This window comes from Etheostoma cragini, chromosome 8, assembly GCF_013103735.1.
Source record: "Etheostoma cragini isolate CJK2018 chromosome 8, CSU_Ecrag_1.0, whole genome shotgun sequence".
In the NCBI taxonomy this organism is placed as follows: domain Eukaryota; kingdom Metazoa; phylum Chordata; class Actinopteri; order Perciformes; family Percidae; genus Etheostoma; species Etheostoma cragini.
Genome location: NC_048414.1, coordinates 26,173,859 through 26,197,850, shown reverse-complemented (window position 1 = coordinate 26,197,850; position 23,992 = coordinate 26,173,859). Strand labels below are relative to the sequence as shown.

General features: G+C 41.8%; 3 protein-coding genes across 4 annotated transcripts in view; all 3 read left to right on the top strand.

The window, feature by feature from the left end:
* Positions 1 to 2,280: 2,280 nt before the first annotated feature.
* panx2 (pannexin 2) lies at positions 2,281 to 10,691 on the top strand. Its single transcript, XM_034878371.1, has 6 exons — positions 2,281 to 2,365; positions 4,799 to 5,510; positions 7,356 to 8,470; positions 8,738 to 8,873; positions 9,509 to 9,694; positions 9,951 to 10,691. Exons 2-6 carry the CDS (start codon positions 5,282 to 5,284, stop codon positions 10,280 to 10,282), a joined length of 1,998 nt encoding a protein of 665 aa, XP_034734262.1. The 5' UTR covers positions 2,281 to 2,365; positions 4,799 to 5,281; the 3' UTR covers positions 10,283 to 10,691.
* Positions 10,692 to 13,203: 2,512 nt separating this feature from the next.
* Positions 13,204 to 18,534, top strand: trabd (TraB domain containing). Of its 2 annotated transcripts, none has more exons than XM_034878424.1 (10): positions 13,204 to 13,267; positions 13,785 to 13,825; positions 14,264 to 14,330; positions 15,197 to 15,363; positions 15,703 to 15,843; positions 16,280 to 16,390; positions 16,504 to 16,643; positions 17,256 to 17,428; positions 18,134 to 18,230; positions 18,333 to 18,534. In XM_034878424.1, the coding sequence occupies exons 2-10, from the start codon at positions 13,802 to 13,804 to the stop codon at positions 18,526 to 18,528; spliced, it is 1,116 nt and encodes a 371-aa protein (XP_034734315.1). In that variant the 5' UTR covers positions 13,204 to 13,267; positions 13,785 to 13,801; the 3' UTR covers positions 18,529 to 18,534. The 2 variants fall into 2 exon arrangements, with proteins under 2 accessions (XP_034734315.1, XP_034734316.1); XM_034878425.1 differs by lacking the exon at positions 13,204 to 13,267 and adding an exon at positions 13,663 to 13,681.
* A 2,516-nt stretch (positions 18,535 to 21,050) lies between these two features.
* selenoo1 (selenoprotein O1) overlaps positions 21,051 to 23,992 on the top strand; it is a 6,800-nt gene continuing 3,858 nt past the window's right edge. The window contains exons 1-5 of the mRNA XM_034878364.1: positions 21,051 to 21,767; positions 22,071 to 22,274; positions 22,376 to 22,553; positions 22,902 to 23,032; positions 23,207 to 23,484. Of these exons, the coding sequence (XP_034734255.1) occupies positions 21,214 to 21,767; positions 22,071 to 22,274; positions 22,376 to 22,553; positions 22,902 to 23,032; positions 23,207 to 23,484 (1,345 nt within the window). The 5' untranslated portion in view covers positions 21,051 to 21,213. The remainder of the gene's footprint in view (positions 21,768 to 22,070; positions 22,275 to 22,375; positions 22,554 to 22,901; positions 23,033 to 23,206; positions 23,485 to 23,992) is intronic.

The window sequence follows — 23,992 nt, the reverse complement described above, 5'->3', positions numbered from 1 at the left end:
AGCAAACTCCTACACATGTGCACCTGCTCCGGGAACCGAGCTAACTTGGACACATCTTCACATGTGTGTCTTCTTGTGTACAGTGGTGTGGTGTTGCAGATGAACTAATGTTGATCATTTTGACTGAAATTCTGCTTATTCAGAAAAACAATGCAGTCATCAACTGCATGTGTACAGTGTTTTACCGTTGTTTAATGTTGCTATGAATTAACTGAATCCCAAAATGATTTTCCAAGACATATTGTTATCTTATTATACTATTTTCAATTGTCAGACTGTGACTTATGTTTGCATCCGCATTTACTTTTACATCCCTGCCGTCTTGTTTGGAAATGGAAATTTAACTGGGACCTTAATAAACCTGACCATGCACTAAAACTAAAAACTAAAACATTGTAAACTTTGAAAAGATACAATTTAGATGTCATACAATTTATAGATTTATAGCAGTGCTGTTTGTTGTATTGAATCACAACTGATTGTACAGTTGTACCTACAATAAAGAGGACACTGATTGAATTTTTTCTTTGAAATGAACTTCCTCAAGATCTCTGAGATACATATCCATGTATACTGTATATAGGTATACTGTATATACATCTATATATATATATATATATATATATATATATAGATGTATATACAGTATACCTATTCATATATTTATACACATGTATAGATGTATGTATAGATATCTATATACAGTATATTTGTATGTACATGTATATATATATATATGTATGTATATATATGTATATATGTATGTATGTATGTATGTTAGTATGTATGTATGTATATGTATATATGGAGAGAGATAGAGACTATATTTGGAAGCAGACATACTGAGGGGCGGCTTCACAAATCCGCGGAATCCAGCTTGAGGAAAAACTGACTTGTGGCTCGATCCGGCCAAAGAACATTGCGTGGTCGGCTGTGGCTCAGTGGTAGAGCGGTTGGCTGCCAATTGGAAGGTTTGTGGTTCAATCCCAGTAGTCCTCTGTTGAAGTGTCCTTGACCAAGACACTGAACCCGGAGCTGCCCCCAATGCTGCGCATCAGAGTGTAAATGTGTGTGAGTGTGTACGGCAGCCTTGGCCACAGTGTATGAATGTATGTGATTGGTGAATGGTTCCTGTATGATGTAAAAGCGCTTTAAGTAGTTGTTAAGACTAGAAAAGCACTACATAAATATAGTACATTTACATCGCCTTGTTGCCACAATAATCCCAACAAAGAGGAACAAACTGCTGTGATGTAGGCTACTGTTACATTAAAAAGGAAGCGTGTCACTCGGCAAGAGCACTGGCTATTAATAAAGTATTACAATAATGGCCATATAAAGCCATTCATTTATTGCACTTCCCTAAAAAATCTTTCCAGAAACTATCTTGTAACAGTCTTCACATGGGCATATTGTAAAATACAAGTAGTCCATGCAATTAAATGATGGCTCCTCCATGGAATGCTTTACTCTATTTCAAACTGGTTAACCTCTGCTGCATGATCCCCTAACTGATGCCTGTGATGTCTTAGATAGGCCCTACTCCAAAAAAGTGTCAAGATACGTGCATGCTCATCACACTCGTTGACTTTAAATGACGCAAATCTGAACCATTCCCGGTTTTTGCAGGTTTCTTCAGCCTGGACCATTGATGATGATCCGTCTGGACCATAGATGATGGTCCAGAGGTTTTAAAATACATCTGTTCTAAGGATCTTCCAAAAAAAGGTTCAGGTTAAAGGGGAAACTAGTTTGCAGGAACAGATCCGAATGTGTAACTGCCACATGAGGACAAGAAAAAAAAGTATAAAGGAGGAGTTATTCTGATGTTCACAGAGACACTTCGGGTACACACTTGTGTGTTTACCGGTTACCTTCCTTGTTAAATAATTGATTGAAGCTGCGTTTAATCTAATTCATTGGACTTGTCATGTGTGAAGTCTCCTCAATCACTTCCGGTTATGATTCCCAGATATCAATGATGATCATCAGCTTTGCAGCTACACCTATTAATGACAGGGCTGGTGTCTAGTTAGGTTGTAGAGGGAAAACCAGTGGATTTGAATAGTAGTAGCCCATTTGTAATTATTCAACAGCCCTGTCGACCTAAAACCAAATCGAATTTCTTAGTAGCCTAATTTCAAACGTGGTTTTCGAATCCAAAGATTCCTCAGGAACAAGGCATGTTATCGCATGTTATCGCATGCCTTGTTCCTGAGGAAGAGGCAGGGCAGAGAAGGGAGAGAAGAGCAGGTTGGAGGGAGGGGAGCTGGGGGGGAAGGCGGAACAAACCGGATACATGCTGTAACTGCTCGCCCGCACTGCAGATTAACTCTTACCGTGCTGGGAGATGCAGCAAGACATGGTGAGTGGATTTTTTTTTATTATTTCCCCCAATGCATGCACATGACTTGGTGCTAGTCTTTCCAGTGTGGACAGGTGAAACAGGCATTGAGCATCTTAAGAGACTCCGGCAGTAGGATCTCTCTCTTCTCTTGTGCACCCTCAGCACACACAGACACAGAGCACACACGCTATCCAGGAGCTATCCGCCACTCCGGTGCTGAAACGGCTCGTCATCTGCAGGCAGCTGCAATCCGCTGCAATGCAATGCCCGGTGGAAGTGTGGTCCTCCTGGTTGTGATTCTCCAAGCATGCTGGACTCACAGACTCCTAGCTCACTAGCTAACTAGGACATGATGATCATCTGGTGAAATGTTCCTGTAGTGTTCCCATAGGGACTTACTGATCAGTCCAAAAGTGAGAAAACAGTGAAGATGGGGTCCTTTCTGGTGTAAACTTGGTGTTAGTATAACATTGTATTTTCAAAAAATGTATCCTTGGTCTGCCATAGTTATCTGGTCAGATTTGTTTACAGGCTCCCTTAGATTAAGTTTCAGATCCATGCGCCAAAAAGTTCTTCCCTCTTCAGCCGTCATCTAATTCATAATGCAGGAAGGGAGAGCAGGATGCTGTAGTAGCCAAAGAAGGTTGTTTTTACAGAAGCTGTTTTGACATGTCATTGCAGGGCACACAGGCGTGATTAATAACATTAATTACAGCCCTGTTCTATTCAGGTGGGCCAGAACCATGCTACAAGCTAGCATGCTTGCTCATTGGAATTCACTAAATTGAATGGTATTTTAATCTGGGGTAATTTGGTCTATTTCACCTGTGTTTACCCTGCAATGACCTGTCAAAAGGATTGCTGTCTTAATGAGACTATTGTCTCTCTACACACTGGTAGCGTCACCCAACTGAAGGGCATTATCTGTTGGACTGCAGCTCCAATGGCTTACAGACATAAGTGCAGCCTCTTACCAAGCACTTAAGATGTGATGCTGTAACTTTAAATTATGCAAAGTGTATTTCCTCTCTTCCTTTAGGGCAGTTTGAGGATGTGGATAAAGTTTTCTTGATTTTTACCAGGCAGTATGTGGACAGAGCAGTGTTAAATCAGTATTGTATGTTATGGTTTCCCAAAAGGGACATGTTGTTCTCTTTCTCGGGTAAAGCTTCAATCACTGCCTGGTGTCAGCATTAAACTGATCAGTGTTTAGGATTTAGGGGAAAAATAGATATAAAACATCCATACTTATATTTCCAGTAGGGTATAATCCCCTGACATTAAGTCATTGTGTTGTTTAAAAAAACAATTAAAAGTCATTGTACCCTCATCAATTCTTCCACGGAGCCCGCCATGTTTGCCATTCTACAGTAGCTCAGAATGGACAAACCAAATGCCTTTTGCGTTTTTATGTATCCTTAAAGTCACCATAGATTTTACTACTCGTTTGAAAAGGGAGGGCTGAGGGAAAGGGTGTACAGTTGGTTACAATCTGCAACCTCGACGCTAATTCCAACAAAATCCTACACACTGGTCCTTTAACAAATGCAGCTTTTAATCATTCTGTGATATTTCACAGAAATCCTCTCCTTATGCTCTTTCTCAGCATGCTGGTGAGAGCACGCTTAGTGTCCCCTGTATTAATGAAACGGCATCTCAAGGTTCCACTCCCCGGGATATTAGGAACCCTTTCTGTCCCTGTATCAGAGGGCTTGGTTTTTAAGGATTTCATAGATCAGTTGTGTTTTTGCATAATGACAAGAAATTGAGAGGAACGGCAAAAGGACTACAGTGATGGCAAGAGAAAGTAAAAGGGGAAGGAGAGGGAGAGGTTAAGGATTGCTGATGGGAAGGGTTAATGTATAATATCACCGAGGACAATCACGTAACCTTCAAGTGAAGTGAGCATGCACAAGCGTAATGCATGCTCTTGCATACATGCATACACACTCACACATGCACACACGCTCACACCCCCCACATGTGTCTAGGTTCACCTGATATTCCAGTGGGAACACACTGTTCCACGGAGATAATGCCCACCAGGAGTGCAGAGAGGGTCAGGGGACGAATCGTGAAAAGTCAGTGTTCAGGGGTCAATGTTTTTTTCAATTTACTCAGTTTTTATCAATAAAGAATACATTTGCCTTTTAGTGTCCTTGATTAAAGGCAAATACCCCCTCAAACATGACTACATTCCCACACTCCACTGGTCACGGAGTAAGGATTAGTTGTCCTCAGCCACTTGACTGCACTATAGAGGACAATTGATTGGAACAGAGAGTTTTCCTGAGGAAGGTGTGAGACGATACAAATTCACACTATAGGGCCCCTTTGAAAGATGGTCACACTAATTATCTGTTGTGCATAGAAATGGCTTATTCTACTTCATTGAATTTGTTTTTTAAATGCATATAGTGTTCCATCCTAACTGGTTATTCTTTCTATCAGGACAGGATTGGTCAGAGCTTCTACTTCCCGAAGCTCACGTAACACCTCAAGCAATCACTCTTCCTGGGGATTGCAAGGACACCTCCTAAACTCAGCTCGTTCCTCAATCTGCCACACGGAGCGTGTGGACTGAGGCCAGGCGCTGTAGAAATGGAGCAAAACTTAGGGATGCACACCCAAGAGGCCGGGCGAGGAGTGTGCTTCTGAATGTTATGCCTGTTCTTCTAAAAGAGAAGAGCTGTGGGAAACTGTAGAAAACCCAAAGCTCCAAAGAACACAGACTTCACAGTATGATCCGCTGCTTTCCCACATATGGTAACAGGGGCTGAATTTGGCCACACATTGCTGTATGTGTGTGTGTGTGCCTGTGTCCAATGTATGTGTGTCTCACAAAGTGTTGAGGAGTTTTTAACTTCAGCAGGGAGTGCCTGGCCTCCCCTCCAGTGCAGAGGGAGGTGGTAGTGTGTGCCCTCTGTGTTCCGGATGCAGAACATCCTCGATCAAAACCTAGACATGGCTACGGCTTTACTCGCCGGCGAGAAGCTGAAGGAGCTGATCCTGCCCGGCTCCTCTCAGGATGAGAGGGGCGGATTACTGTCTGGCCTCATGGTGCAGCTCAAACTGGAGCTGCCCTTTGATCGTGTTGTCACTATAGGGACGGTCATCATCCCCATCCTGCTGGTCACTCTAGTCTTCACAAGGAACTTTGCAGGTAAGTGTTCTGCCACAAGAGGGCGTTCATTGCCATAGGAAAATGTCAAAGCAAGCACTGTAAACAATGGCTGTGAAATCTACAGTTGTTTACATTAGATTTCACAGTGACACTACTGTATATGATTTTTACAGTAGAATGCTGTAAAGTTTACATTACAACCTTGTGACAAACTCACAGTATTATATATAAGTATTACAGTTGAAATCACATTAGTCAAAGCATTCCAGTAAAAAGAATCACAACATAGCCACTATAGCATTGTAAATAGTAAAGAAAACTACTGTATTTTTACTTTTTTATCTTAGGTTGTGTTTACTTGTTTTGTATTTAACAATGAATACATAAAACACTGTAAACGGAAGTACGTTACCTTTACTGTAAAAAGAATTCAAAGAAACTTGCTGGACAATTGTTGCCAGTAATTGTTAACTGTACATTTTACGTTAAATTTGTTACAGTGAGGGCGTCTAAGCTGCAAAAGCAGACGTTACCCCAGTAAATTTAAGATCTTATCTTAAGTTAAGATAGCCATGCTCTGTTGTTGTTTTTGTCTTTTATGACTGACAGTTAGAATAAGAGATGTAAGTAGGAGATGAGGCAAGGAAGGAATGGGAGCGTTGACAAATGCATCAAAAAGAGCAGACAGTGAAAGAGCTGGAAAGGGCTGGAAAGGGCTAGAAAGAGCAAGGAAGGCTAGATAGCGACTCGAGATAGGAGGGGAGGAGGGAAACTGGGTGTGACGGGAGAGATGTTAGTCCACTGCTGAGTAAGGCTTTCTGCATAGCAGCACCAACCATCTGGGACCGAGTGTTTAACTTTAGCAGCAGAAAGATGTGGGTGTTCAGACAAGTACCTTAGTAGTCCCTCATTGCAGGTTTACAATGCTATTTAGGGCTTTGCCAAATCCTTTCTGGATGACTCTGCATCCTGCCCTCTGTGATTGTCATGTCATTGAACATATCCTATATATTCCATATTATCCCAAACATAACATAATATATGCTGACTTTTGAAAATGACCTTTGATAAACATTATGTAGTTTATTAAAACCATGTGTGATATCAGATGTCACTGCACTTAGTTCCAAAAGATTAAAAGCAGACTTGCTGCAGCCCTGAACCAAATTTAACTGATAGCAAACAACTTTGACAGGAAGGACTCTCATGTTCTTTATCTGAGCCGATATGAGAGAGGCAGATCGTCACTTCAAAAAGCAGAGTTATCAGATGCACTGTGGGCTGAACAGATGAACGTTTCTCAAAGATTCTCTTAGATATACAAACGAAGCAGATCACATGCAGGATATTCACTAGAAAAATCTGAATGTGTCATTGAATTTGCATTCACTGCAGTAAATAATAGGGAATACCAAACCCTATGTTTAACCATGTATTATCACATTTAGAAGTGAAATGCAGTTGAAAATTAAAGCTTAGTCCTTTTTAAACATCTGTGGAACTATGCAGAGCTGCAGAATTGTTAAATTTTGACTCATTGTACCGACTCTAGTTGTGTGCACATGCAGCTATTTCAGGTATGTTTACCTTCTTTCACTTTTACATGGGGTTTAGGTACAATTGTTAAACTGGCAAACTTGTTAAAAACCCATCTGTTTGTCTGATCTTGCATGTTTTCACATTGCCACATCTTGCTAATCCAATTCAAGAGCAACCTGCTTGATCTGTTTGGAGTAATGAGGGGAATTCTAAGAATAACACCCTGAATGTAGCCCTGTAGCATTCTTCTGTCAGCTAATATACTTAATTTATATCATGAGACATAATCATCCAACTTGTTAAAGTCACTTTTGGGCTGATTCTTGTTATTTGTACTTTCTTTAGAGGAGTCCATATACTGTTACACACCACACAACTTCACCAGAGACCAGGCACTGTATGCAAGAGGCTACTGCTGGACAGAGCTGCGGGATGCTGCACCTGGTCTGGAGTCTCACCTTTGGCCTTCACTATTTGAACACAAGTTCCTGCCCTATGCCCTGCTGGCCTTTGCTGGAATCATGTACATTCCTGCTCTGGGCTGGGAGTTCCTTGCCTCTACACGGCTCACTTCAGAGCTCAATTTCCTGCTTCAAGAGATTGATAACTGCTATCATCGAGCTGCTGAGGGCAGAGCCCCAAAGATCGAGAAGCAGATTCAATCCAAAGGACCTGGCATAACTGAGAGAGAGAGAAGAGAGATTATTGAGAATGCAGAGAAGGAGAAAAGTCCAGAGCAGAACCTGTTTGAGAAATATTTGGAGAGACGAGGCCAAAGTAACTTTCTGGCAAAGCTTTACCTGGGACGCCACCTGGCTATTGTCTGCCTCAGTTCCATCCCCATTTCCTACCTGAGCGCCTACTACGCCCGCCAGAGGCAGAATGAGTTCACCTGTGCGCTGGGTGAGCCACCAGACACTAGCAGCTATCAAGAGCTGAAGCTCAGGGTCAATTGTAAGCTGCCTGCTGTGCAGCTGCAGCGCATCATGGCAGCAGTAGACATCGCTCTGCTTTGCACCATGAACCTCATCATCCTGATTAATTTGCTGCACTTGTTTGTGGTGCGCAAGTCCAACTTTGTTTTTGACAAACTACACAAAGTTGGTATCAAAACCCGGCGACGCTGGCAAAAGTCTCAGTTCTGCGACATCAACATCCTGGCCATGTTCTGCAACGAGAACAGGGACCACATCAAGTCGCTCAACCGGCTGGACTTCATCACCAATGAGAGTGACCTCATGTATGACAATGTGGTCAGGCAGCTGCTGGCTGCGCTTGCACAGTCCAATCATGATGCTACGCCCACTGTGAGGGACTCTGGGATACAAACAATTGATGCCCACATGGACCCCTCTGATCTTGGAGTGGGAGAGATGGGTGGGGAGCCACTGGTCATCAAACGACCCCGAAAGAAGATGAAATGGATCCCAAGCTCGAATCCTCTTCCTCAGTCGTTTAAGGTAAGGCAGCTGCCTGGGAACTGTTGCCATGGCTCCATTTGTAATTCATCAACATTCATTCAGTGACAGCAGGATGGAAAACAATCTAAACCTGCTGTCCTCTAGAAACAGATACAGTAGATACTTACAACAAGAAGTTCAAATAAACATGGACGTGCTGTGTGTCTGTTCATTATCAGCTCTCAATAAGGGCTCGGGAAGTGGTCCTCAGCTGAAGTTAAAGCTGTGCTGTAATGACTTGTTTTGTGTTTTCTGTCCTTTGTAAAGGAACCTCTTACTCAAACACGTGTGGAAAATAACGGCAAGCCTGAAAAACCCAAACCAGTCAGACGAAAGGCACTGGCAGACAGCTTCACCGCACCACTTCTGGATACCAAGAGCACACAATATCCTGCAATAAAAAGTATGCAGTACTATGAACATGTGAACATTTTCATTTAAAGTACCTGCACTCGATTTTCAGCACAATAATATCACAGTAAACAACTATTTGCTATGTAAAGGCTTAGTGGAATAATGGCACCCTGAGCAGATAAGGAAGTCACACTCTGTCTGTGTGTGTAATCAGAGTTTCTCTCTTCTTTGTAATGATAGCCGGTCTGGAAACAGTGTGTCGTATCAGAGACGTATGCATTTGACAAGTTGGGGGTTGGTTTATTAGAGCCGTGTGAAGGCAATCCCAGAACCCTTTTTAGTTTTAATATTGAGCACAGCCCCTTTGAAGCTGAGCTAATTAATAATATGATATTAGCAACTGATCAAATGAGGTGAAAATGTTTTATGCGAAAGGGATTGCTTGTAGAGACAAACCCACAGATAGTTATTAGCAGTATTGGCTGAGAACTATATAGTATTGTGTTTTTTGCATCTTTCAGTTAATTGTTTTGATTTTACAGACCATCACTTGACTGATTTTTGTTCACAGTCACAGAATTTTTTCCTGTGGCCAGTCATTTAAACATACTAACTTGAATGAACTGCTTTTTTTATGTTATGTTCTTCCTTATTTTAAGTCCGACTTTTGATTTTCAATCGTAGATATGAGTGGGATGGAGAAAAAGCACACTCGCAACTTCTCTCTGGACGTCCACCCATACATGCTGACCATTCGTAAGCCCAAGGTGGAGGCCACAACCGCAGAGCCTCTTCCCTCAAAGCACAACATGGATACAGTGTACCTCGAAGGCACACACACTATCGTTCACGTGTCTGGTGCCGTTACAGGTAAGCCTGATAGTTTGTTCAGACTCTTGCTCTTTCTGGTTTAGGGATCAATTTCACCATCTCATCTAGATGTACCCTGCACTTGCCTGCAACCCCATCTGCATGAATATTGCAAATGCTACCTTCCAGGATGGCCAATCAGTCTTAGTGTGCAAAAAGTGCTGCCCTTTGAAAAAGTATAGAAGATGGGATTGATTTCATACTTTCTCTTCTCTCGCTCTACCCTGTCTGTCTGTCTTTGTTCTTGTCTCTTCAGAAACTAAGATTTGCTCTCCACAATCCACCAACACTGCCTTTTCTACGGTGACCCTGCCCACCACGGCTTACGTGAACGGTGTGAGCCCGAACCCTCCCTCTAGTGAGGACGCACTCAGTCCCAAGTCCTCTCCTCCTCCTCCTATTTCTCCAAGGGAGCCTCCCACCCAGACGGAAAACCCTGAGTGTCAGCCGCCACCTCTGACCAGAGCCGCTACACACCAGCTGCTGAGTTTACATCACACTCTCTTTGAGGAAGAAGAGGATGAAGAAAACCGCAGGGACAGACTGGCAGAGAGACCCGGGGAGCTCATCGCTGCTGGGGAATGTTAAAGGAAGAGAAGAAGAGGGACGCCGACACTACACTCACATGACCACCATGTCGATCACCTTCTATCAACAGCCACCTCTGCTCTTTAAATGAAATCACACACTTCTGTGATGGTTAGATTGGACAGTGAGGACGTGACACGGAACTCTAGTAGTCGTAAAAGCTAGATGACTCAATTTTAGATGGGAAAATTAAGGATTAGATTTGTGAATTTGATGATGTTGACAAGAGTATTGCTGTTGGAAATGATGGCACATTCATGTCTCAGGATGACTGTGTACAGCTAAACACCCTCCAATGAAACCAGCAGTGATTTAATTCAACAGGGTGCTACAGTGCAGGATCATACAGCTTACAGGCTTGAAAGGAAAAGATGAGCGGCAATGAAAGATCAGTGAGCATTCCAAAAGAGAAAAGAAAAGAAAAAAAAAAAAAGGACCCACACCTTAGAGATGCATATCTGCAAAGAAGACTGCATTATAGCTTCATGCAAAATGTATTTTAAACACGTATGATAACGCTTAGACCCTTTATCCCAATAGCAAAGTAGAAAGGTAGCTCATGCAATACAGTTGAGATCTGCACAATTAATATGCAAAAGATCACAATATAATTGTGGCAATAATGTATTCGCTTGCAGCATCATATCTCACAGAAAGCGATACATAAACGCTGTATATGACAGTGTTTGTGGGTTGTTTAAAATATGACACGTTTCATGGCTTTATCTTTGCCATTTCACGGTTGATTAGGAACGTGTATCAGATCGTGACTCCACTATTGCACGTCATTATTTAATATTTAAATTGGCGTGTTATATAAAGGGACATAAAAGGCTACAATGAAAGGGTTGTGTTGGGAGGTGACATGCAACTACAATATTGCTCAAAGAAACTGTCAGATATGTCTAAGTATCTATGGTAGAAATGAAGTGATGTGGGCGTTTTCTTCTTGAAGATTATAAAAGCAGCTCTTATACGATGAATGGAGCTGGTCTCGCTTGTAAAGTATGTGACTTTTGTGTTCTGCTGGCTTCCTATGGGAGTGCTGTGAAGTGAAGTGGACGACGTGATGAGTAGATGTCAAATCCTTACTCCCTAGAAGGTTTATTACGTGATGACCAAGCTTTTGATTGCTACCCGCTGTCTCTGACACAAAATTGCTTTCAGTAGTTCTGCACTGCCCCCCATGTGCCAACGTCTGCTTTGAAGGGTTTAATGGTTAGAATAGTTGGTCTTAGTTATTTGCAGTAGAAATCGAGCATTAAAGGTATGTAAGCACTTTTCACAGGGAATGAGTGAGTGGACAAGGGGATGGGTGCCTACCACAACTACTCCATACGCATTTCTTGCAACTGCATTGGCCTAGGGCTGCACAATTAATCAAACATTAATCACAATTTTGGCTAATCGGTATTGACTTTTTAAATGCATGCTCCGCTCATTAAAGGTGCCCTGCCACACGTATTTCATCACTTTGTGGTACTGTCTGAAGTTCTGCCATTGACTCAATGCATTGGTTACCTTGTTTCAATCTATTCTAGGGATGTATAGATAACTAGTAGGAAGACTCAGCTCCATCCAGAGCTGCTTGACTCTGATTGGCTAACTTTACCCAATGCAACTGGGCGAGCTCATGAATAGTAATGAGCTCAGGCAACATGACGTCAGACTGACCAGCTGTTGTTATTGGCCTGATTTCTCCTAATTTCTTTCCAGTGGTTAGAGCTGACAGAGGAGGTAGCAGTTCATTTTCACATTCACAACATAACATACACATATAGACCTAAGATATTTTTAAAAAATGCAAGAAAAACTGGTTTTATGTGGCAGGGCATCTTTAAAAGATTCCGCTGCATATTAAATCAAGTGCTTCCTAAACTAGCAGCTCGAATCTGGAAGGACTCAACCAGCCAGTGCCCCGCCAGCAGTGGCATTAAACACGGCCGACCACTGTTAAATCGCTTGTAAACGAAACCAAGCTGCTACAGAACAACAACACAGACCTCTACACACACAGGCTGCTCGGCTATAACTCGACAGATGTTTCCACGTTCTTTGCTGGGAGGGACAGCATTTCAGTGTAAATGACTCACACTGAGCTCAAGAATTCTGTTATTATTGGAAAAAAAGAATAACCAAACACCTACTTGCCGAGCGAGTATCCAAATAGTACTTATTTATAACAGTACTTGTTTTGATGCAAAGATTTTTACATTAGCAGGAATGTAGCAAACCATGGAAGTGAAAGCGGTGCTCTTTTTGTTTAAATGTGAAAGTGTGACAAAAAATGTTTTGTCCTTAAAATCAGTGAATAATCATGGTAATCCTGATCTCAGTATTGATAAAAAATAATCATTATTGTCATTTTGGCCATAATTGTGCAGCCCTCCCTGGTTTAAACAGCAAAATTACAACATTTGTGCTGTTGGCAGGGGCTTTCCTACAATATCAGGTAGACCTACAGTCTACAGTTTGAATACCACACTCATCTCTTTTCTGTGGCATTTAATAAGCATACTTGTGACAGCAATTTCCCACAGCATCCAATTGTCGTTTGGTGGAAATATCAAATGATCGACACATAACACAGGTTGGCTCAAAATCCCCTTGTTAAACTGCTCAAGCACACTTAATGCATCCAAACGCACTTTAAGACTTGTAGTACCAGTGTGTGTGAGATCATGTTATATGTTGGAACACAGCACTACTTACAACTGATTTTAACATTGAGACAGTTGAGAAGGTGAGAAGAAAACTGTGACAGTCTAAATGCTGGGGGAAACGTAGAGAAAAGACTGTACTGTGTCAAATGTTAAAATGGAAAGTATATATTAAAGAAAATTCACTATAAAAAATAAAATTTTAAAATGTACGCGTCCCAACTATCAATGACTACACGTACCAGAATGCACTGCGGCTGTCAGATTCAGCCAAGCACTGTACGGGCGAGGAGAGCATTGACATAGCTAGCTACGGACTAGCTCAGTAAGTTGTTGCTATTTCTTTTTAAACAACTATCCAAATATCTTTTACTTGGTGATGACAGCCTTTTTTGTGAAAGTAGTCTGTTCTGTTTTGACTAAACATTTACCCTGACTTGCTAGCTTAACGTCAAATTAACCTTATTAGCATCATCCGGTTAGCTAGCATTGCCAAACCGATGGTTCCTCAGTAAATAACTGAAAGGAACGTTAGCTGTAGCTAGTAAATCTGCCCTCCTGCAAGTCACTGCTTCTTTAGCTGTGCAAACCTCTCTTGTTACTAACATAAACCTTATGTCGTAATGACGGCTTTGTCAGAGAAAACGTTAACTCTTTGATTTACTAATAAATCAGTGACAGTCACCACTTTTCCCATCATCGTTAACGTTACAGCGTAAACCGTAAAGCAACGTCAGCAGTCAGTAACGATGTGGCTAGCTAGCTAACTTACTCTAGCCCAGCTAGCTGTGAGACCGTGAACGTCTCACTGCTCATGTGTTCCTTCTCTCTGTCACACGCAGCTTTCAGTACTTCAAACATGGACCAGGACAACAATTCAGAGGTTTGTACAACTTGCAGTCCTTATTTTGTGTGTGTGTGTGTGTGTGTGTGTGTGTGTGTGTGTGTTTGTGTGTGAGTGTGTGTGTGAGAGAGAGAGAGAGAGAGAAAGAGAAAGAGAAAGAGAAAGAGTGTGAGAGTGTGAGAAGAAGTTTTTGACTGATGTTTTGCCAGATGTCCTGCTTGCACTGGGTAAAGAGAGGACACACTGACTGGACAGCTGTTTTAGTATGATGCAGTCCTTGTAAAAACACATGTTATTCCGTTGCTTGAATAGTTTTCAACCATTGCAATTTTAACTTGCCCTGAGCAGTTACCTAATAATGTGCAATCAGCCCGTCTTTCTCAAACTGGCTAGTGTGAAAAGAAATAACCTCAAAATATTGCCCTGATCTAATTATTATTAGATCTAAGTATTATTTGCTGTTTTGATGTTTGACAGGATGAGTCAGTCGGCCCATCAGAGGACCCTTCAGAAGAGGAACTGCCCAGTCTACCTCCAGGGCTCTGTAAGTTTTTTGGTGTACAGTGTATGCTGTACTTTAGTAGAAATATGGTGTTATACATATTTAATTTTAAGTGCCTGTTTGCCATATCATGTCTGTTATTTAAAAGGTCATATATTATTTAGCAAAAGCATCCTGTTTATTGTCATTTGTACTTTAAATAGTAAATGTGCACGATTACACAATAATGACTTGCTACTTTCTTTACTGAAGCAATGACAGGTTATCCTCACATAAAATAACACATTATACTTTCAAAATGCAGTTTTTCCAGAAACATACAGTATACATCTCCTATTGGTTTGGATACCTTCTTGACTAATAGTCTGCTAGATTGTTTTTGTGCATTTTTTCATTTAGATAAATAATAATATTTTACACATTTTAAAACCATAAATAAAACCAAACCAATCAGAAGTCAATAAAAAAAAAATAAGATCCACAGACTGCATATAAAAAGCTATTGTATAGTAGGACTTTTAGTTTCCTAAACAGCTGTAACTTAGCTCTCCTCCATAATTAGCAGAGATGCTGCTTGTGTTTTAAGGACTGGGATGGAAATTGCTCTAATATATATATATATATATATATATATATATATATATATATATATATATATATATATATATATATATATATATATATATATATATATATATATATATATATATATATATATATATATATATATATATGAAATTTCTGGAAATTGAAAATGTATCCTTTTTTAAATCTAAACCATAGTAGTTATAGTAGGACATTCATTCATCTAACCTTTATTTATACTTCTGCAAACACTATATATACTTGTAATATTCTGTCCTTTTTAACCGTCCCTTTTGATATCTGTCTCTGTTGTTTCTGTGTAGCGGATGGTGAAGCAATGGAGCTGCTGTGGCAGTTAAGATCCCAGCGCCGCCAGGCATCTCCTGAGCTCCCAGAGACAGTGAGCACTCTTACTGCCCCAGACGGCAGCATCCTATACCTGGTTGGCACTGCCCACTTCAGTGACAGCAGCAAAAAGGATGTTGCCACGGTGAGCCAATGAGAAATAAGGACAAGATTTGGTATAGTACGCTATGCCGCTTACACTCCTTTAAAATGCTGGTAATTGTCAGTTAAACACTGAATTAACTCTGTGAATGTGGAGTAGCACCTTGAAGATTAGTTGGGCCGCCTGTATATACTGTAATTAGTTTGGCGTTCCTCTTTTGCTAAGCATAATGTCTTCTGTTTTTCCATATTGATTTTTTTGTTTTGACTTCCTCCCTCGCTGTTCATTTGCTATTTGTCTCTTTCGTCCCCTGTTATGCTCTTTTATTCTGTCTCTGTCTGTTATCTAACATACCTACTGCTCCTTCTCCGTTTCACACAGACGATCCGCGCCGTGCAGCCAGATGTGGTGGTGGTGGAGTTGTGCCAGTACAGGGTGTCTATGCTGAAGATGGATGAGAATACACTGCTGAGGGAAGCCAAAGACATCAACCTGGAGAAGGTTCAGCAGGCCATCAAACAGGTAAGGCTTTCAGAATGAACAGTGGCAAGGCAACTTCATTTGAATAGCACATTTCAGCGACAGGGCAATTCAAAGTGTTACATAAAAACAATTTAAAAAAAAAGAGAATTAAAGTTCCAGTGCCGTATAAGAACTTAAACATTAAAGAGTGGCAGTAGGAGGAAAAACAGCAAGGGCAGATCAAATGGAAAAACGACTCTATTCTCTGAACAAGGCAGTAATGATGTTGTTTTGGTATGTGAACCCACTCTTATCCTATAATGGGAAGAAACTCAAGGGACTGGTGGGATTTGTCTTCTTGGCTAATGTAGGTGTGTACAACTTAAGAATGTGTTCTACTATCAGTGAATTTAAAAACACACACTCACATGTAAAGACCACCAAAGGCATATTTGGGTTTGTGTAAAAGCTTCTTTTTGTCCCCTGTGTTTGTCAGAATGGACTGATGTCTGGCCTCATGCAGATACTCCTGCTCAAAGTTTCAGCTCACATCACAGAGCAACTGGGCATGGCTCCTGGAGGAGAGTTCAGGGAGGCCTTCAAAGAGGTGAACCATACACAATATATTTAAATACACGCGTGTATATATAATAAAATAAATGAATGGTAGGTTTCAGTTTGTTGGTGTTCATTTGATTCTGTAAATTGTTTTTCGCACAGGCTGGACAAGTGCCGTTCTGTAAATTTCACCTTGGGGACAGGCCGATCCCCGTGACGTTCAAGAGGGCCATCGCAGCTCTCAGTCTGTGGCAGAAGGCCCGTCTGGCGTGGGGTCTCTGCTTTCTGTCAGACCCAATCAGGTACGAGCTCACCTTCGGCCCTTTTTGTCATATCCTGTCTTTCTCAATATCTATTATCAGACACTGCTGTTTAAGAAGGAACTATACTGTACTATACTACATGTATATGTCCTAAGGTGATCCACACGATAGGCATGCCTTAGAAAATTATAAAAAGGGAGTTAAAATGTAAATGCAAGACATTGGAGAATTGTGAAATTTGGGGGAATTGTGGTACCAGTTGCAAATATTTTGCTATGAGCAATTTTTGCCTGGAAGAAAATGTCTCCTAATTATATGTGTGAGCATTATGGTTTGCTGTCTATCTGTGTGTTCTGTGTAGAACTAGGGAACTTGGGCCCACACACGTTTTACAGAGCATATTCTACTATGTCAATTTTTTTTTTAACTGCCAATGTCTGTTACATAATGGAAAAGGGATGGGGGGGGGGGGGGGGGGGTCAAGAAATGTTTACTTTGTTCCTCATTCTTTACTTTATACTGGCATTGCCAAAATACTGTGTGAATAGAAAACTACAAATGTCTTCCACTTCCAATGTCAACACCAGCAACTGTGTGTGCATGTGTGTGTGTTCGCACGCGTGTGTGCATGTGCGTGTCGTGTTTTTTTAGCAAAGAGGACGTGGAGAAGTGCAAACAGAAGGACCTGCTGGAGCAAACCATGTTGGAGATGATCGGCGAGTTTCCTGCTCTACACCAGACCATCGTGGCTGAAAGAGACATCTACCTCACCCATACGCTCCGCCAGGCCACACGCTGTGTGGAGACCCCCCGTAATGCCCAGAGTGCGTATTAACACTGTTCAAGAAGAGACTGTAGCAATCCCATAGCTCTTAGTTGTAGATTTGTTGCCCAAGACTCCATTCTTTTTTTTTTTTTCCTCCTTGACAAGTCCGCTGTGTTCTTTATGGCTTGATGCATGCATATAGTATCATTCACATCATAAAATTCTGCTATGTCAATTCATTTAGTTGTTTTATTCCAACATTTCTCAATGGAATTAAACATTACAATTGTTAGAATTGTACTTTTTTTAAGTTTTTTTTTATTAAAAATTGGTTACAAAATTGTTGTGTAATTAACCGACCGGTAATGACAATGTGGTTTCAGTGCAACAGAGACTGTTGGTGGAAATGCTGGAAATACATTTTTAACTGTATTACACAGAAAGAGTGGTCTTTTTTACTGTTTTCCTGAGCTTGAAAGCAAATTTTACATCGATGGTGAGACCACTGGAGTTCATGCGTGGTGAATCATGTTTTCCATGTTGGTCTGGATAATTTCTGCATTGTCAGGAAGGGGAAGAAGGCAGACATTCATGACATGTCTGTCAGTTATGCTGAAATCTATCCTTAGTGTCTTGGATGAATACTTTTTCAGTCAAGGAGAAACCTGTCATTTTTCTAACATAGCAAAACTACCAAGTGTTGATTGTTTATGCAACAGAAAATGTTTACCCTTTTCTTTTCTTTTTTAATATAACTATATAGAAGTGCCTGCTGTGGTAGTGGGAGTTGTAGGGATGGGTCACGTCCCTGGCATAGAAAGAAACTGGGAGAAGCAGCTCAACATAAATGAAATCATGAGGTAAGTTTGTTGAATTACAGATAGTCAGTAATAGAAACGAACTGTAACTGCGGCTTAACAATTCCACAGCGGCTTAATAGCGTCTGTCTGTGTCTTCCTCAGTGTTGCGCCTCCTTCACGTTTTGGCTGGCTGTTGCGCACAGTCATAAAGGGTGTTGTGATGGGAGTGCTGGGATACACCTGCTACCTTGCCGGAGGGAGTTTAGGTAGAGGCCTGCTATCTTTACCTGCAATCCAATCTTTCCTGGAGACTCCGCAGCCACCTCCTGCTCTAAGCCAACAGGGACACGACCTTTGATTGATTAAAACAATGCATTTTTCACCAATGGCCTTAAAAACAGGGAGTGATGCTTGAGAAAAGGTTTCACCAGCACCACCACACTATGGACTAACAAGGACCTTGGGGGGGTTTGGAGCCTCCGCCCTCGTATTGATGTCTCTGTAGACACAGTAGGGCCGTACTGCCAAAGAAACCTCGACAGTACTCTTTGTTTTCTTTCATATTATGTGCAAATTATGTATTTTGTAAGGTTGACAAATGCCAATAATTTTGTTTTGAATCGATTGATCCCCACCATTGCTTTAAATTACCGTTTGACACGTATCATCGCAATCATCTACACTCACGCGCACTGATGTGACTGATTTTCCAAGAGGCACACTTTTTTAACGCCGTCACCTTATTCCTTCCTCTCCTTTTTTTTTTTTTTTTTTTTTTTTGAGTGCCAGCTAGAATTTTAGGTAACTGGCCCATTTAAAGTCCACCCCAGCACTTTATAAGAGAGTCTGGTACTGTACTTGCAGTCTATGTGAGGGAAATATGAGTACACTATCAATACTCCTTAATCATAAATACAAACCAGGAATAATCTTGGTGCATGGAGTGAGCCTAATGTGAGGTAAATGTCTGAATTGGAAGGCTGACCGCCATTTTCCGAATCTGAAATTCATATCCTTCAAAACTCACGAAGACACAATTATGTCCCATGTGTACGGCCCTGCCCACATCAACAGACAAGTGCCTCATATTGCAGTAGTAAGGGCTAATGGTGAACTAAGTGGAATGGCAAAAATGTGTTATATGCATCTATACTACAACCAAATGGGCAATGCAATTTTCTAATAATGGCTCTTTCTATAATTATATGATGGGCCTGTTTTATAAAATAATGTTTCCCTAAAAAATAGACCATCTAGTTTGTGTTGTCTTGGTTTCAGTTGAAATAGCCCTTTCACACACTTCATTTTATGGTCAGTCATACAGCAGGACGGGATAACATGTGCCTCAGGATGAGCAATGCATTTATCTTTCATTGTACCTCCAATATGACGCACCCTCACATATTTGCTTTAACTTGCTCCATCTGTAAGTGAGGATTCATACTTGACACAAAAATATGCATCTTGTACAGAAAGACATGTCTAAAAACCTCTGCACAGAAACCTTGTCATTCAGCGCACCAGCTGATTTATGATATATGCATTATCAGTTGCCAGTCTGATTGTTAAATGGGATTTAGATGGAGAAAAAAAAGGTTCTCTCAAATTCATGATTTAACTTGACTGTAATGATTTCTCGGAGGAATTCCCATTAATGGATATCGGTTATGGACTTGTTTTGCCTACTAGAGAGAAAACTGACCATCTAGATTGGTCAGAGTTGGGAGGTAAAGCCTTACACTGCTATCACTGCTGCCTTTGACCCTCAGATTGCTTCCTCTGCTGAGGCTTTATGTTACCAACACTGACATGTATCCATCGTACAGAGCATGTTTTTGCACATGTAAAAATGGCAAGATTGTTAAGAGGGAAATGTCCCAATAAATTCCACAGCCCCAGCAAGGTATTTTACATGGTTGCATGGCCCATAAACCACCATCGAATTCTAAATTAATTTTAAGTGTTTTTTTGTGTATTATAGGAATTATTAGATTATAGATGCATTCATAAGAGATATGAAATGAGTTAATTTGCTGTCTTTAATTTTCGAAATGGTCCAATGACTTAATTTGGGACTTATTATTTAATATAAAGCAGGCCCACAAACATAATTAAACTACCTGCAAGTCATCCACACGTTAAACTAACTCAGATAACCTGTCTTCCAATTGTGAGTCATCAGTTTTCTTGCTTCAGTAAGAGACAAGGACATTGTCTAGTCAGGTCTCTCAGCCCCTCAGCATAATACAGTCAAACTGCAACATTGTGTCTCCATCCAGCATCATTTCCAAAGGTGTGATCGCCCATTGTATGTCTAAGAATTGCAAAGTGAAAACTGTGAATGCCTGCCTTTGCTGTCATATTTGTTGCCCCATACCCTATGTGGTATTGTCATTGTTAACAAACCACATAAAATCCCTACTTCTGCAATTAATTATTAAAAGATTTTACTTTAATATGTGTTTAACTGTTTTCCTCAAACATGTTGCTTCTTTTTGTCTGATGCATTACATTAGATTTTAATGCAACACAGTTTCCTATGGACCAGACTCCAGTCGTTTTGTTTGATTAAAATAATGTATGTAATTTTAGCTGTATGTTTTGAATTCAAATAATGACGATAACGGTGTTATCTCTGGACTTGTTCAATGTTTTTTGTCCATTGTACCAAAAGATTTTATTGTGTTGTTTCACCATACAAATTTGCAAAAAACATCAATGAAGAACATACACCTTGTAACAAAAAATAACAAAAAAAAACTGCTTGATTTTCAGTTTATAAACCTACTTTCTAAAATGCGATACAATCTAAGAAAAATGACAATTACAAAAGAAAAATGGGATTTTTTTTTACATTGATTTTAATTCCTGCCACAATAGTTCCTACTTTACTGGTTGTTTCCGGACAAGTAATTATGTAACACAGTCTGTCTGACTCTCGCAAGCATCCGCTGTAGTTTGCAGGATTACGAAAGCATGACTAGCTAGTGACTTAAATGTAGGCTAACTGCGCCAGTGGAAGTAGCCAGATGGCCTTGTTTAGATGGCCTATTTAGGACCTCGGCTGAGACAGTCACGCATCGTTGTTCCCTGTGTGTCCGCATTCAGACTGCTCGGTACGGCCGGGATGGCTGACATGGGTCTGGCGATGAGTCGTTCCCCGCTGGAGCGGCTCGACTTCGACAACGTCGCCCTCAAGAAACTTCCCCTGGACTCGTCCGAGGAGCCTGGGGTGCGACAGGTGAAAGGAGCGTGTTTCTCCCTGGTGAAGCCGCAACCGTTGACCAAGCCCCGGTTCGTGGCTGTGTCACACGAAGCCCTGGCGCTGCTGGGGCTCAACGGAGAGGAAGTCATGAACGACCCGTTGGGGCCGGAGTACCTTAGCGGATCCAAAGTCATGCCCGGATCCGAGCCCGCAGCTCACTGCTACTGCGGCCACCAGTTCGGCCAGTTTGCTGGGCAGTTGGGCGACGGGGCAGCATGCTATCTGGGGGAGGTGAAGGTGCCACCCGGCCAAGATCCAAAACTGCTGCATGAAAACCCGAGTGGCCGGTGGGAGATCCAGGTGAAAGGAGCTGGACTGACTCCTTTTTCCAGGTACCGGGGGTTGTTTTTTGAGTCAGTTTATGTGTTAGCAATATTATTTTGCCTGAACTCTTTGTATGAAAAAAGAGAGGGATGTGAACCAATCATAGACTGTATATGTGTGTGTGTGTATACACACAGTCTATGAACTTAACCTTAGCTATACAGATCATTTAAAAGAGCAGATGTGTTTGAGTTGCAGAGGGACAGTTACACTTTGACACAGGTTATACATGGGTTATCCAGCATAACTATCTGGATAATCAGAAAAATGTACCTTTCTTTGTGATGTTCTGTCTAGTCTGTCCTCCATAGAACAGCTGATGGGCGTAAGGTCCTGCGCTCCAGCATAAGAGAGTTCCTGTGCAGCGAGGGGATGTTCTTCCTGGGTGTTCCCACCACCAGAGCGGGCTCCGTGGTGACCTCGGACAGCAAGGTGGTACGAGATGTGTACTACAGCGGCAACCCTCGCCACGAGAGGTGCTCTGTGGTCGTCCGAATTGCTCCCACCTTCCTCAGGTGAGTCGGTGCACACGTTGTCCCCACGTTCGTCTATGGTGGATGCCTGAGTTTCTCGAGACGCAAGAGTTGCTTGTCTTAGTTCTGCGCTCTCCGAGCAGGTTTGGATCCTTTGAGATCTTCAAGCGGGCCGACGAGCACACGGGCCGCCAGGGTCCCAGCTACGGACGTGATGAGATCCGAGGTCAGATGATGGATTACGTCATTGAGATGTTTTACCCTGAGATCAAGCAGAATCACCCAGATAGGGTGGAGAGAAACGTGGCTTTCTTCAAAGAGGTCAGGGCACACTCTCTCCCATGCACTTTACAAATTTAAGCCAATGAAATTGCACTTGAGTAATGAATATAGGGCTAATATGTTTCCCAAGGTTTACTCAAAGTAAGTAGCCAATTCAAGACCTGACCTTACCAAGAACATTTGGAGCCTCTTATCCTGTTAAGCTGCTGTGGAGGGTTCAGGGAAATGTGCTGAGTCACTGTGACAGGCTCAGTATGAGATTAGGCATTCAACTCTGGATAGATACTTTTGACATTTCCCTCATCTAATTAGTAAGAAATTGCAGATGTTTTTGGGAATACAGTACAATCCTCTAATATTAGATTACTGTCTCCTCCCTGTTCCTAGGTTGTGCGCCGCACGGCTCGACTCGTGGCTCTGTGGCAGTGCGTAGGTTTCTGCCATGGAGTCCTCAACACAGACAACATGAGCATTCTGGGACTCACGGTGGACTATGGTCCATACGGCTTTATGGACAGGTCAGACATTTGCAGTGTTTTTGGCCATTTGGTCTGATTGATCCTTAAGTCCTTCTGTTAGTCTTGTATGGTTTCTGGTTATTTAATATTTCAGTCAAAATATCAGTCAACATCATACAGGAGTCTCCATCCCTCATCAGATTATAAAAAAACATCTTTCCTCATCTCTTTCAGGTTTGATCCCGACTTCATTTGCAATGCCTCCGACAACTCCGGCCGGTACTCCTACCAGGCCCAGCCGGCTATCTGCAGGTGGAACCTGGTGAAGCTGGCGGAGGCTCTTGCTCCAGAGCTGCCCCCCGACCGGGCTGAAGCCGTCATGGACGAGTATCTGGACCTGTATAACGGCTTCTACCTAGACAACATGAGGAAGAAGCTGGGCTTGTTGAAGAAGGACGAGCCCGAGGACGAGATCCTGATCACTGAGCTGTTGCAGACCATGCACAACACAGGTGGGAGGGCAGGATGTATTGCCTAGGATCAGTCTGACGAGAGAGCATTTAATCCAGTGAGAGGCAATGAGTTTGAGGGTTCAATCCACATAACGTGTACATCACATTGGGGGTGGCAGTAGCATAGTCAGTAGGGAGTTGGGTTGAGAACCGTAGGGTCGCTGGTTCAAACCCTGTACGGACCAAAGTGTGCTGGACTGGTAGCTGGAGAGATGCCAGTTCACCTACTGGGCACTGCCATGGTGCTCTTGAGCAAGGCACCGCTGTTTAGTGCATGTATGGGTACTGACTATGTGTGTGTAATTCAGGCCTGTGTGTATTAACGAGTATTGTATTAAAGGAGTGTAAATTGTAATTTCCCCTTGCAGGACTAATAAAGTATACATCATAATAATAAAGTCTACATGAAAAGACAAAACATATTTAAATAACTAGAGATCATCTGGCAAAAGGATCACACCAGCTGCAATACATTGGCCATACATTGCGGGGGCTCCTACGTCCTACC

Excerpts from the sequence above, each read along its gene's own strand:
- panx2 (XM_034878371.1), top strand. The coding sequence starts at position 5,282 with ATGCAGAACATCCTCGATCAAAACCTAGACATGGCTACGGCTTTACTC. Across the intron at positions 8,874-9,508 it reads ACAATATCCTGCAATAAAAA|ATATGAGTGGGATGGAGAAA; the intron begins GTATGCAGTACT and ends TTTCAATCGTAG. Across the intron at positions 9,695-9,950 it reads CGTGTCTGGTGCCGTTACAG|AAACTAAGATTTGCTCTCCA; the intron begins GTAAGCCTGATA and ends TTGTCTCTTCAG.
- trabd (XM_034878424.1), top strand. The coding sequence starts at position 13,802 with ATGGACCAGGACAACAATTCAGAG. Across the intron at positions 16,391-16,503 it reads TCAGGGAGGCCTTCAAAGAG|GCTGGACAAGTGCCGTTCTG; the intron begins GTGAACCATACA and ends TTTTTCGCACAG. Across the intron at positions 18,231-18,332 it reads AACATAAATGAAATCATGAG|TGTTGCGCCTCCTTCACGTT; the intron begins GTAAGTTTGTTG and ends TGTCTTCCTCAG.